The sequence below is a fragment of the Protopterus annectens genome, chromosome 1.part1, assembly GCF_019279795.1.
Source record: "Protopterus annectens isolate FY-2018-M chromosome 1.part1, PAN1.0, whole genome shotgun sequence".
Lineage (NCBI taxonomy): Eukaryota > Metazoa > Chordata > Ceratodontiformes > Protopteridae > Protopterus > Protopterus annectens.
Genome location: NC_056726.1, coordinates 1,832,092,998 through 1,832,107,226, shown reverse-complemented (window position 1 = coordinate 1,832,107,226; position 14,229 = coordinate 1,832,092,998). Strand labels below are relative to the sequence as shown.

The following is a 14,229-nucleotide window of genomic DNA, read 5'->3' as shown; positions in this document are numbered from 1 at the left end:
AATGCTTTCTTAACTTAAAAGTCTTGTACCTGGATACGTCTTTCCCTTACCGACTTAATGTTTTTTGTTTGATAAACATTATAGTCTGTGGCATCAAAGTGATCACATATTGGGTAGACTGTTGAGAAAAGTTGCTTTAACTGTGGAAAAACAAACAGATATATGTCATGCAGTTAATAATTCTGAGTTACCCGTTTTATAAATTATAGGTGAGGTAAAAGTGTATATAACTGAAATTGTAGAAATGAAGAGAAATGTAAGCCCAGAAGCTGTAAAACATGTAGACACTTGCATGGCAAACAAGGTGGTGACTGTTAATAAATTAAACTGATTCTGAAGACAACGTTTTACTGTTTTATTTATTGTTATATTACATGTAATTGCGCTTCGGAGGGAATACATATTCATGAATGACATATCACTGGGGTGGGTTTTGGACAGGGCTTGCTACTGCGCATCTCGTGAAAAATATCGCTGATTTTCTTTTTTTTACTGTCGGATTTTTAGGGTATGAACTGAACATTAGTGGTATTTCAGGTTTCGTACAAATAACTAAACTTATGTTCAAAGATTTTTCCAATACCAATTATACAAAGAAGCAAGCGCTGGTATTTCTGGTCCATTTTTACCATATGCATGATAGTTGGTATTCTTGCTTTAGAGTTCAGTGAATAAACGCTATTATACAACGACCCCCCCATTAATATTCCAAAATGTGCACGCTGATTGGTCAGCGTGCACGCTGTAAATCAGACTTATACTAATGGAAAAAGGTCTGGTCGCCCGGACTTTTTCTATTAGTATAAGTCTTTTTTTACAGCAACGGAGAACGCAAGATCTCCGTTGCTGTTTAGACACTGTCTCGCTATGTTAAAGGAGTTTAATATAGCGAGTTAGCTTTAAAAAAAGTAACTAAGATCTTCCTTTCTTCGTTGCTTTTTTTAAAGCTGTCTGTCTATGTTAAACTCCTTTAACATAGCGAGACACTTTGTAAAAAGCAACAGAGATCTTGCTTTCTCCGTTGCTTCCACCCACAGATCTGATGTACTGCATAAGCATGCGCAGTACATCAGAACTGCTGCAGAATACCAGACAGCTGCGAAGGGCAGCAAGGAGGCATTATACAATGCCATTATTTAAGAAAAGTTTTTTTTTCCCTTAAATAATGTCATTATATAACAGCAATAACCCACTTCTGAGTGTGGGTAATGCTGGATTTACCCACAGCTGTCTTTGTTTAGCCACTCGGGCTTCGCCCTCATGACCAAACCACACCAAACGTGGGTAAATCCAGCATTATCCACACCCAGGAGTGGGTTATGCGGTGGTGGTGCTGCGGTAGCGTTGTCGCCTCACAGTTAGACGTTGCACGTTTGATTCTCAGTTAGAGCGTCTTCTGTGTATTGACATACGTCAATGGGCATTCCTTTGTTGAAGGTTGTGCGTTAGGCCCGGCAAGCCAGCAAGTAAAAATCTACTGCCAATCATTAGCAGACGCTGTGGCGACCCCTAACCGGGAAAAGCCGAAAGACAGTTTCTTTTAAATAACATGCTGATAACTTCGAAGAGGGCTTACCGACCTCCACACTATTCTCAACTTTTTTGTTCAGGATTCTACACAAAGACAAGAAAATGGGGGGACAACCGTCCAAAATCAGGGATATTTTAAATGTTACTTTACTTAAAAAAGTTAATACAATTGCGTTACATGCATATTATATACAGCAAAATGTAAGAAACATCAATGTCTAGCATTACTGAAGTACTGTAATCCTCGGTAATGTACCAGAAAATATTTTTGAGTGTCAGAACAAACATAACTGACAAAATCGGGAACAGTTGAAATCACCCCTTCCCGTCTTCACTGAATAATTTTTAGCTGCCAGTACTAGTAATGGCGTCATAGAACTGCAAAACCGTTAAGAATCTAAACGGAATATAAGGAATCCTACTGCGACACTTCGTATTCATCCACAAACATTCAACATTACACGGATTGTGAATTTGCAGGACCAGTCTTTCTCTGTTTCCGTTGTTATCTCTGCCAGGTGTCATAATGGCAGCCTCTGGAGGTGGGTCATTGAAATCACTTCCGGCTAATGGGTTGCCAGCATTAAAGATGGCTGAATCTGTTGTGGAAATAGTAGAGAAACTGCAGTCTCGCCTTTCCTTATCTCAAGAACCTAAAAAGGTACGAAAAAACTGTAAGATAAGGGATACGCAGATGAGAGAGGGCAAATATTAGTCAATTTTCGGATGCATTGGGGGTATAGTGGTAGAACACTCTATGTGGGTTTGAGTACCAGCTGCTGACGAGGCTAGTCTTGGAGTGAAACTCAACACCAACAGCCTAGGTTGTCAGGTCGGAGAGTAGTGACATGGTCTTTAAATTACATGACATTTTGGTTATTGTAATTGTGTCACGTTCGAACGGGTTGTGATTTCAGATGTGGGCACTGAAAGTTGTTTAGTGTCTGTTTTATTGCAGACAGATGATTGTAGAACTATGACCAGCTGGCAAAGAAAATGTTATTTTGGCTGCAACTTGAGGAGACCCTTTTCCTTGTTCTGGAGAAAATAAAAAAACACGTATTCGTGGATTTTTGAGGAATCTTGTTTATTTGACCCCTTTAATTTTCTTTTGCGTCATATTGACAGTATGAACAGCATTAGAAGATGCGAAATTAGATGACACGTGGGAACCCATTCTGATGTTTAATGTTGATGTTTCTCTACTGCAGCACATACGCCTTTAGTTTGAATATTTATATTTTTTTAGTTCCAGGTAACTTTGGTATGTTTCTGTTTACAGTCATGGAAGGTAGGGTGCTCTGACTATGTATGATTTTGGCTGTGGACTTTACTTTGTTAGACTTGGTTGGTGTGATATAAACTATACTGTATGGTAAATTGTTGTTAATGGAAATGAGTCCCCTTTTGCTTTTAGAATGAAAACCATCTATAGGTTATGTAAAATTGTGTTTCGAAATGTTAAGAGCAAGTACATCCTGCTGTGTAGAAATCCCACATTTTTCTGTATAATTGTTGCTCTCAACCCATAAGTTAATGTTGTGGTTACATTTTTTGTTTGCTTTCACATTTAACTTTTGTATACTAAAACTGTCCTGATAGTAAAAAAAAAAGTGTCTGTATACTATAAAAGGTCAGTGCTTGTTTTGAATATTCTCTCTGTGTTATATGTAAAGCATGTATTCTACATGGGCTGTTTGTTGGCTGTCCATTATTGAGCCTTCATATTGAGGAGGATAATTTGATTGACAAGCAAATATGTATTTTAGTGATAAATCGAGTTGAAATAAACTTGGTCAGGTGAGCTTTTTTAAAGGTGTAAAAAATATAGACTGTTGGCATTTGTATTTTTTTCTCTGATTTTAAATGTCATCTAAGTGTTAAAAGGCCATGACCCATTGCAGGGTACAGTAATAGGAGCAAATTAATTAAATGCAGTCAGTGGCAGCAGAAACAGCAGTATTTATGAAATTGTTATGCAGAGTTTGTTATATGCACAAAATGGATGTGGTATTTGATTACTGAATGCAAAAAAAAAAACGTACGGAGTACCTTTGGCTTTGATTAGAAGAAGAGGTTATGAAGGGCTGGAGGGTAGTACACAGGAAGGAGAGGAAAGGCATCCGAAGCTGGGAGGGGTGGGGTTTCTGGACTACTTGTATTGATGATCACAATAATGAAAAAAGTATGTTAAGAAGCACTGGTAAGACGTGGAGGACTGTAGTGGTCAAAGGGTGGCCATTGTAGTGCAGTAGCCTGACTAGTGGAACAGTGAAAGGAGTGTAGATTACACTAGAGTTTGATAAGTCTTGTAAGAGGTAGGATGAGTATTGCTTAAGGTAAAATTAATGGGATTTTTCAGAAGGTAGCTGGATGGCAGTTTTATAGGAGGTGAAGAGGAAGGTACTTGGGGTGTTGTTTTACAACTGTACTCCCCTTATGCGCAGTAGCAAGGCCCACCCAACAGCCTGCCCACTTAAATAAACATGACAGATGGTGAGGAAGTCTATGAATATTCATCCATTATTACCACCATGCGGTAAATATTAAAAGTGAAATTAACCTTGCTAACAAAATTACTTTAATTTTCTTTTATAAGAGGTACTGCTCAGAGTGTATTATTTTATACTTTTTATCTTTTTCTACACTTTTTTTAAACGTTGTTACTGCCTAAATTATTATTTGATTGTAGCTCACAAATATTTGTCTTCCCTGCACTCCATGTCTATATAAATGTTTGTGGCAAAGACATCCATGTAGCTCACAAATATTTTTTTCCCTGCACCTCATGTGTACATAAATACAAATATACCATCTCAGAGATTGCACTACTTTTGAGGAAGCAAGTAAACTACTCGTGATGTCACAGGCAAGTCTGCATGACATGTCAGTCATGAATCATTTGCATGCTACATAACTGCTATTAGGCATGTTGATCACTATGGCCATGCCAGTTCCTGCGTGAAATGGCGGGGGTGGGATACTTTGTAAAACATCGTCCTGCAGGGATGAGTGTTGTCTGGAAACCATGAGATGAGTGAATGGAGACAAGGCAGGTAAAAAACGGAGTCCATAAGTTTGCCTACAGGTAGTTGAGGGTTTTTTTGAGAGGTAAGTTTTGGGGGGTAGGGGGGTAGCTGCACTCTTTTAAATTGTAGGAAAGGAATAAGGTGAGCTGATATGAAATAGAATCAGGAAGGAAGGTTTACCCATGTAGCTAAAGTAGTTAGGAAGACCTTCTACATTGCCCACCTTATCATGAAGGGATTCTCATCTAGATCAAGGGAGGTCATAGTCTCCCTATACTCATCACTCATCAGACCAATGATTGAGTACAATGCCCCATTCGGAATGTATCTGACCCGACACTTGCAGCAGCTGGAGAGGCCACAAAAGTTCCTCACCAAAAGGATAAAGGGTCTCAAACATCTGTCCTATGCTGCCCGACTGAAAGAACTCCAGCTCTATTCAGTCGCTTACCGCTTGCTCAGAGGTGACCTTTGCCTAACATACAAGGCCATGTCAAACCCAGATTTGATGAATATGCTTCACCTCAAAAATCTAGATCCGTCAGAGCCACAAGGGCGGAGACTTAAACCTCGACACGGCTATTAATAGGGCGTGCTGGAGGGATAGATTCATCACCCAAAGACTCCCTATGCTGTGGAATAAAATCCCGGTATATGTGAGGCAGAGCACCTCGCTGGCCTTGTTCAAGAGAAATCTTGACCAATGGATGGGAGATCGCAGATATACCCCAGGGATTACCTCAGTGTCACTGCTCAACAGAGGCACAGCAAAATAATGGGTATAGTTCCCCATACTAAAGGGGTGGCGTAAGCCACAAAACTATGGGCTAGGCTTGTAAATGCCCTCTGGCAGATAGCCTTTTATGAACCTATGAACCTATGAACCTATTTATTTATTTATTTTTATTTTATATGTGTTGACTGGGATAGTCCGTCTGGGTGTGAGCCCATTTTCAGCGGAGGCTCTGGGAGAAAAGCTCCAATAAAACAAGAAAAACATTGACAGGTACAATGTCTGTGTTACATAGAATTTAACAGAAATATCTAGAAACAACAAAGAAAGTACAATATACAATAGGGACTTTAGTGAAAAGAAGAAAGTTATTACAATATAGTAAAGTCATATATTTTTTGAGGGCAGGGGTCCATCTTTAGTTGATCATTTGTGTATACTTTAATGCATGTACATTTGTATACCCTTACAGAAATGACACTTTAGGAACAGAGACAATTTTGGATTATGGATGGCAGCAAACCTTTAAACTCTGCTCTCGGTAGAGTAATGAGGAGGATGCCATTGTTGAGGAGTAGTTGAGATGGGATCAGCTGTAATCCCAAGACCTCATGACCGGAAAGTGGGCGGTACATCAAGGAGAGAGAGGAGAGTAACATAGGTCTTGAAGCATTCATTTCTGTCTAATGTAATGAAGGTAACATATCTGTTTAGTTGAGCAATGCGTAAACAGTCTCTCTTCCATTTTGGACTGTGGCCCAAATAAAGCAGCCCCATATAAGATGCCCATGTGGGATGGTATTTTGACACAGTAAGAAGTTCTAAAAGGAAATTTGTCAGTATTTAACAGTTTGAATTTCCTATCAGCATTAAATGTCCCCCTCCTATGGTCTGGAAGCATTAAATTCTTTCTGTGCTTCCCTAATGCCCATAACTGGGGATAGCTAAATGGAGACAAATATAATAGAACCAAAAACTCTCAAAACACACCCTGCAAAATGCGTGATTGCAAGGGCAAAGTGTCAGGGACCTGAAGTACTTGTGCTCAGATTTAAGCAACAAAGCATAACCACTGCAATTATAGACAAATGGCCAAAGGATACAGTATACTGGAATCCACACTTTGACAAGTTGCAAAGAGTTTCTTCCACATCTGCTAGATCTGGACCAGTTTGGTGCAGCCACTTATGCCATCTCAAACTTTTCACTGGCAAGTGCAGTCCACTAATGTTTATCCTCAAAATATTTAATATGCTGAAAAGAATAGCAGTCCATTACTGACATTACTTTACAGGTTATCCAGAGGGACATGACAGCCAGCTGTATTCCTTTTTTAATAGATGCCTCCTCCCAGACTCTGACACCCTGGAAAGGTAAAGGTATATACTTCTAGGTTAAGTTGGTCAGCAAAAATTAATGACCAAACAAAAAAAGAAAACTCGTATAAATAAAAACTTTATCTTGAGCACCGTTGAACAAAGCAGCTAAATGCAAATGGTTCTTAAGTAACTTGACCCTGCTCTCAAAACTCTCTCGCCTCTTTTCCTTCTTAATTTCTGTTTATTAAATATTATCATCAAAGTATGCTAACCTCCTTCCACCCTTTTCACTTTAATCTCTCAAATCTTTCACTAATTTTTCAACCCATTCCCTTTGTAGCAGCCCCTCCCCCCACATCGTCTCTTCATACATTGTGCCTCTCTGTACAGTGTGTTTGGTAACTGATGTCTCATAGGTGAAAAGTTATAATGTGTACACTAGTTCTTGTTCTTATAATACTGATGCTTTTCTCTGGTTATTTTTGCATTGTGATGATGTCCTACTTTGATAGTTTTGCTACTGTCTAATTTGTCATATGCTTACCGTAACATTTTTGTACAGCTGCACTTTTTTCTAACTTTTGTGCTGAACTTCAAAGTGGACCATTGAGATTGTGTTCTACCCCCTTTAGCAAATCGATAAAAAAAATTAAGCATTGGATCATCTGAGTTAGCAGAGCTGAAAAACCAGAAGAGTCAAACCTAGGGACCTGCAGGAGTTTTTGTGCTTTAACAGGGATAAGATACAGCAGCAAGGATGAAAAGCACTGAATGGTATTGGTAGAAACTGTATTGTGTTTTGAACAAGAAAAGATAATACAAACATCGCTCAGTGCAGTGAAGTGGTTAGTTGTATATGGCCCTTCATTTGAGGAACAAATAACACTAGTGTGGAAAGATATTTTAGATTACCAGAGCTAGAGTGATTGTTCTGATACATCAGTGGATTAAGGGTATGCTTGTTGCTTTCTCAGAGGTGCTTCATTGGTTTAGCATCATTTGTTTTAATGGCATTTGAAGAGAAAGAGTATTTAAGTTAATTGAAGGTTGAGGCAGTAGTACTTTGGAGGTCGAAGAGACATTTGTGAAAGGTTAGTTGTATTTATGTCAGAATAGTGCAGGAGTGTATGGCAAATTTTGAGGAATGTATAACTAAAATATGAATTTAAACTGAAAGGTGTTGGAGGTGGGTGAATAGAAAGCTTTTTGTTGGATGGAACTCGTGCTGTCCTGAAATACTATGTAAGAATTCGTATTTTCAAGGTTTGGTGCAGCTGATAATGGATGAAAGGAGGAAGAAGTAGAGTTGGAAGTTAAAGTTAGCTTTTGGAACGTGTTCGTATAACAAGATGAATATGTTACAGGTAGTGTTCATGGTAATCTTTGTAGCTTGTGGTAAACTTACTAACATCTGGCAGCAGATAATAGAGGATGTGGTAGTGCTAAGGTACACTGTTCTGGAAGTAGAATAAAGAGAGGAAAGCATTAATTGCATGATGGGTGGAGGGATGGAGAAAAGAAGTAGTTGGAGAACAGTGCTTGTGGTCATGTTTACTGAGGATGGGTGATGAGGGCCAGGATTGTGAGTTTCTGGCAGAAAAGGAGACTAAATGAAGGACCATAATCGCAGAGAACTTGATTTTGCTTGCATATGTCTGGGAGATGCATGCATTGTAGGAGTAGCAAGATGTTGTGTCATCTTGATATGCTGGGTGTGTTTTGGGAAAGGATGTTTAACATTAAAAATATGGAAAAATAGAAATGTTCTGGATATTGTTTTGGGTAGTGGCAGGTGATTTAGAAGAGACAAAGCTAGAACATCTGGTAGGAAGCATTTATTAGTATTATGTTTTTTTTTCTTTGTAAACCAAATAGTTAAACTGGTCCAAAGACGGCTTTTTAGTGATGACGTGAGCCTGCTGGCTGTTACAATTTAAGATTAATATTTACACGAAAGTGAAGACAGACATTTATTTTGAATCATGGATTCTTGTCATGGGTCTTTACTAGAAGCCACAACCACAAGTGCCTTTTTAAGCCTAGCCATACATCCTGAATTTCTGACAAGTTTTAGTACCCTTGATAAATGTAAGCAGGGATTTGGGAGATGAACCATTTACAGACTGCTTTTGTCCATTAGAGGCATAGGTGCCAAACCAGGGATGAATTTCCTGTTCCCTATCCAGTTATTCAAGTTGCACTTGAATTTGGTTAGGGAGAAACTCTGCTTCACATGGATGGGGGGAGCATGTTCCAGAGACTAGATAATCTTTGGTATACATACCTCTCTCTCCCAACAGGTCCTGTTTATATCACAGGCAAGGTTTGTCTTTTTAGAATGGGTAGTGCTGGCGCTGCTTTGTTTTGTGGATATGCAGGAGGTCCATCAGAGTGGGGTCTGACAGTGCCCTGTATGACAGCCATAGCTCTCCTGTCAACAGCCTGTAGGAGACTGAATACAGGGATTGGGCCTTGAGGTGGTCTGCATAGGGCATGTTACTTAAGCTCTGCATTCTTTAAGTGAGGAACCTCTGTGGGCATTCCACTTGTTAGATATGCCTGGTTAGGTACATACCAAAGGGGGGGGGGCATTGTACTCCAGTGTTAGGTCTGAATGCTGAATATAGTGGAACAATGACTTCCTTGGACCTGGATGCAATACCTTTTGTTTATAAGTTGCTCAGCATAGAATGATTTCCTCACTGCTGTGAACATGTTACGGTCAAAGGCTAGATTACTGGGTCAGCTCTAAGGGGTGTGCTGTTAATACGATAGTTTCAAGTTGTGGATGACTTTCCAAAGTATGCTGTTATGCATTTCTTGGCATTTAGTTTTAGTCCATGGTTCTGACAGAGCAGTTGTTTCTGTGTCAGCCCTTCTTAGAGAACATTTGTGTTGGTGTGGGATTCAAGGACTGCTCCTAATTTGCAGTTATCTGCAAATTTAGTCAGCCAGAGGCCATTGTCATTGGCCTTAACTTCAGAGAAGTAAATGTCAAAAAAGAGTGGTCTCAGGACTCATCCCTGAAGAGCTCCACTTGTGACTGGCCTCTTTGTAGAGGTGCACTCACCAGTTCTAACTTCCTGAGTCCTGTCTGTGAGCCAGTTGGCTGTTTGTCGAGTGTCAGAAAGATTTGTACCTCCCCTCATGAGTTTGTCAGCAATGCCTGGGCCAGTACATGGTAAGTAGTCTGAACCATTTTGCTTTTATCCATTGCTTTGGTGACCTTCTTAAATAAATCCATCCAGTTGAGTAGGCATGGCCTGGCCTTTGATGAAACTAGGTCGCATTGGGTCCAGTGTCTGGAGGTTTATTATATCATTATTGATCATTTCCATAGAGTGATGTTTATGAAGCTGGAAATTGATGGTGTAATGATGAATGTTGTTAGTGCATATGCTCCACAAGTTGGGTGTGCGATGGATGAGAAAGAAAAATTTTGGAGTGAGTTGGATGAAGTGGTGATGATTGTACCCAAGGGTGAGAGATTGGTGATTGGAGCAGATTTCAATGGGCATGTTGGTGAAGGGAACAGAGGGGACGAGGAAGTGATGGGTAGGTATGGTGTTAAGCAAAGGAATGCAGAAGGTCAGATGGTAGTGGATTTTGCGAAAAGGATGGACATGGCTTTGATGAATACGTATTTTAACAAGAGGGAGGAGCATAGGGTAACATACAAAAGTGGAGGAAGATGCACACAGGTGGATTATATCTTATGTAGAAGGGCCAATCTGAAGGAGATTGGAGACTGTAAAGTGGTAGCAGGGAAAGTGTAGTTAGGCAGCATAGGATGGTGGTTTGTTGGATGACATTGGTGATCAAGAAGAGGAGGATGAGTGTGAGGGCAGCACCAAGGATCAAATGGTGGAAATTGAAAAAGGGTAATTATGAGGTGATGTTCAGGGAAGAGTTAAGACCGGCACTGGGTGGCATTGAAGAGTTACCGAATAGTTGGGTAACTACAGCAGAGCTAGTAAGAGAGATGGCTAAAAGGGTGCTTGGTGTGACATCTGGAAAGAGGAAGGAGGACAAGGAGACCTGGTGGTGGAATGAAGAAGTGCAGGAGAGTATACAGAGGAAGAGGTTGGCAAAGAAGAAGTGGGATTGTCAAAGAGATGAAGAAAGTAGACAAGAGTATAAGGAGATGAGGTGCATGGCAAAGAGAGAGGTGGCAAAGGCTAAGGATAAGGCGTATGAAGAGTTGTATAAAAGGTTGGACACTAAGGAGGGAGAAAAGGACCTGTACTGATTGGCTAGACGGAGGGACTGAGCTAGTAAAGATGTGCAGCAGGTAAGGGTGATAAAGGATAATGAGGGAAACGTACTCACAAGCGAGGAGTGTGTGTTGAGCAGATGGAAGGAGTATTTGAGGGGTTGATGAATGAAGAGAATGAGAGGGAGAGAAGGTTGGATGATGTGCGGATAATGAATCATGAAGTTCAGTGGATTAGCAAGGAGGAAGTAAGGATAGCTGTGAAGAGAAAATAAAGAATGGAAAGGCTGTTGGCCCAGATGACATACCTGTGGAAACATGGAGGTGTTTAGGTGAAATGGCAGTGGAGTTTTTAACCAGATTGTTTAATGAAATCTTGGAAAGTGAGAGGATGCCTGATGAATGGAGAAAAAGTGTTTTGGTACCGATTTTTAAGAATAAGGGTGATGTGCAGAGCTGTAGTAACTACAGAGGGACTAAACTGATCAGTCACAGCATGAAGTTATGGGAAAGAGTAGTGGAAGCTAGGTTAAGAAGGGAGGTGATGATTAGTGATCAGCAGTATGGTTTCATGCCAGGAAAGAACACTACAGATGAGATGTTTGCTCTGAGAGTGCTGATTGAGAAGTACAGAGAAGGTCAGAAGGAGTTGCATTGTGTCTTTGTGGATTTAGAGAAAGCATATGACAGGGTGCCTAGAGAGGAGTTGTGGTATTGTTTGAGGAAGTCGGGAGTGTCAGAGAAGTATGTAAAAGTGGTACAGGATATGTACGAGGGTAGTGTGACAGTGGTGAGGTCTGTGGTGGGAGTGACGGATGCGTTTTTAAGGTGGAGGTGGGATTACATCAAGGATCAGCTCTGAGCCCTTTCTTATTTGCAATCGTGATGGACAGGTTGACAGACAAGATCAGACAGGAGTCCCCGTGGACTATGATGTTTGCAGATGACATTGTGATCTGTAGTGAGAGTAGGGAACAGGTGGAGGAGACCGTGGAGATGTGCTCTAGAGAGAAAGAGGAATGAAGGTCAGCAGGACTAAGACAGAATATGTGTGTGTGAATGAGAGGGAGGATAGAGGAATGGTGAGGATACAGGGAGTAGAGGTGGCGAAGGTGAATGAGTTTAAGTACTTGGGATCAACAGGTCAGAGTAATGGTGAGTGTGGAAGAGAGGTAAAGAAGAGAGTACAGGCAGGATGGAGTGGGTGGAGAAGAGTGTCAGTTGTGATTTGTGACAGACGAGTACCAGCAAGAGTGAAAGGGAAGGTCTGCAAAAGGGTAGTGAGATCAGCTATGTTATACAGGTTGGAGACAGTGGCATTGACAAAAAGGCTTGAGTCAGAGCTTGACGTGGCAGAGTTGAAGATGTTAAGATTTGCACTGGGTGTGACGAGGATGGACAGGATTAGGAATAAGTATATTAGAGGGTCAGCCCAGGTTGGAGAGTTTGCAGACAAAGCCAGAGAGGCAAGATTATGTTGGTTTGGACATGTGCTGAGGAGGGATGCAGAGTATATTGGGGAAAAAGATGCTAAGGATGAAGCTGCCAGGTAACAGGAAAAGAGGAAGCCCTAAGATAAGGTTTATGGATGTGGTGAGAGAGGACATGCAGGTGGTTGGTGTGACAGAGCAAGATGCAGAGGACAGGAGGAAATGGAAACAGTTGATCTGCTGTGGCGACCACTAATGGGAGCAGCCGAAAGAAGAAGAAGATTGATAATTTCCATCGCTTTGCATATGAAACTAGTGAGACTTGTGGGTCTCTAGTTTCTGTGGTCTGTAAATGGCCCACTTTTGTGCAGAAGGATGACTGATGCTGTTCTCCATTCATGAGGCATGAAGTCTGTTTGGAGGCTACAGTTAAATAGCAATTCCAGAGGGCCTGATTGATCATGTTTCATGCTATTTGGAAGACATCCTGGGATATTGTCTGGGCCCATTGATGCAGTGTTCTTGGCCTTAGAGTGAGCATTTAAGGACCTGTTCTCTGGTGATAGCAGGGGAGTTATGTTTTCTGGAATTTCCTGAGGGAAGGTTGAGGGGGAGAGAAGGGTAAAATTGGAGGTGAATTTGTCATCCGTTAGGATTCCTATATCTTCTGGCTCGGTATAGGTGGCTCAATTTACAGTGAGCTATGCACACAATTGCATATTGCCTTTGAAGCAGTGGACATAATTTAAAGAATGCCTTGGGGTTGTCCTTGGCCTAGGAAGCATCATTTACCTCAAATTTGGCTTTGGTAGACTTTATTTGTCCTCTGAGTTGTTTTAGTTTGAGATTGCTTTTATTCTGCTGGGTGCTGCACTTCCTAATTTTTGCAGTGATTTTTTTTCCTTCTGTTATACAGCCTGTTGATTTTGTGATTCCACCAGGGTGGCTTATTTTTTGAGTTAGTTCTGTACTTCTTCCTGGTGGGTACAGCTGCCTCTGTGTAGCTGTTAACATGCTATGAACATTTCTGCATAGGCAGCAGTGTTCTCAGGGTTTATGGGAGCTTAAATTAAATTAACCTTAGAGTAGTTCCTGAGTATTCCAAGGTTAGCTGGGGGTCTAGGTTGTAGTTTTATTTCAAAGGAGACCATTTTGTGGTCTGACCTTACCAGCGAAGACATTTGTACTAGGAGGGCGTGCTGCACTCTCCCATATTAGTGAGGACCATATCCAATATAGTTGCACCTTTTGGTTGATGTTCATAGGTAGGTACTAGGCTATTGACCCAAGGACCTAAGTAAGCCTAGCCAGCAAGGTTCCCTGGCTTACGCAACCCAAGAAAGTTACTTTCCTGTGCCCCTGTCGAGCAGAGCCACAGAAGTGATCCCAGGGTGTATTTCCTATTTTCCATCCACTCAAGATTTTTCTTGAAGAGTGCTAATGAGGAACTTTGCTTGACATAGATGGGTAGCTTGTTCTAGAGTATGGGAAGTCTGTGGGACAGGAATCTATCCCTCCAGCATGTCCTGTTTATTGTGGTGACAAGGTTTAGGTCCCTAGAGCATATAGCTCGGAGGGATTGAGATCTCTTTAGGTGTAGCATGTCCAACAGCTCTGGGTTTGACATAGCTTTATATGTTAGGCAGAGATCACTTCGGAGTAGGCGATATGCTACGGAGTAAATCTGGAGTTTTTGAGATGGTCAGTGTATGGCATCTGTTTGAGGCCCATAATGCTGTTTGTGAGGTACTTCTGTGGCCTTTCCAGCTGCTGCAGATATCTTGAGGTACATTCCAAAAAGGGCTTTGTACTTTATAATGGGTCTAATGAGTGTCGAGTAGAGGGGAACAATGACCTCTTTTTTTTCCTGGATGAGAACCCATTTGTGATGAGGTGCGCCATGTAGAATGATTTCCTGACTACTGTGGCAATGTGATCATCAAAGGAGAGACTTCTGTACACCTGGGTCCCAAGG

At 41.1% G+C, this 14,229-nt stretch overlaps 1 protein-coding gene across 2 annotated transcripts in view; it reads left to right on the top strand.

The window, feature by feature from the left end:
* Positions 1 to 2,021: 2,021 nt before the first annotated feature.
* LOC122812587 (elongin-A-like) overlaps positions 2,022 to 14,229 on the top strand; it is a 1,667,864-nt gene continuing 1,655,656 nt past the window's right edge. The window contains exon 1 of one of the 2 annotated variants that reach the window (XM_044084820.1): positions 2,022 to 2,191. In XM_044084820.1, coding sequence (XP_043940755.1) covers positions 2,057 to 2,191 — 135 coding nt within the window. In that variant the 5' untranslated portion in view covers positions 2,022 to 2,056. The remainder of the gene's footprint in view (positions 2,192 to 14,229) is intronic. The other variant, XM_044084819.1, reaches the window with a different exon arrangement.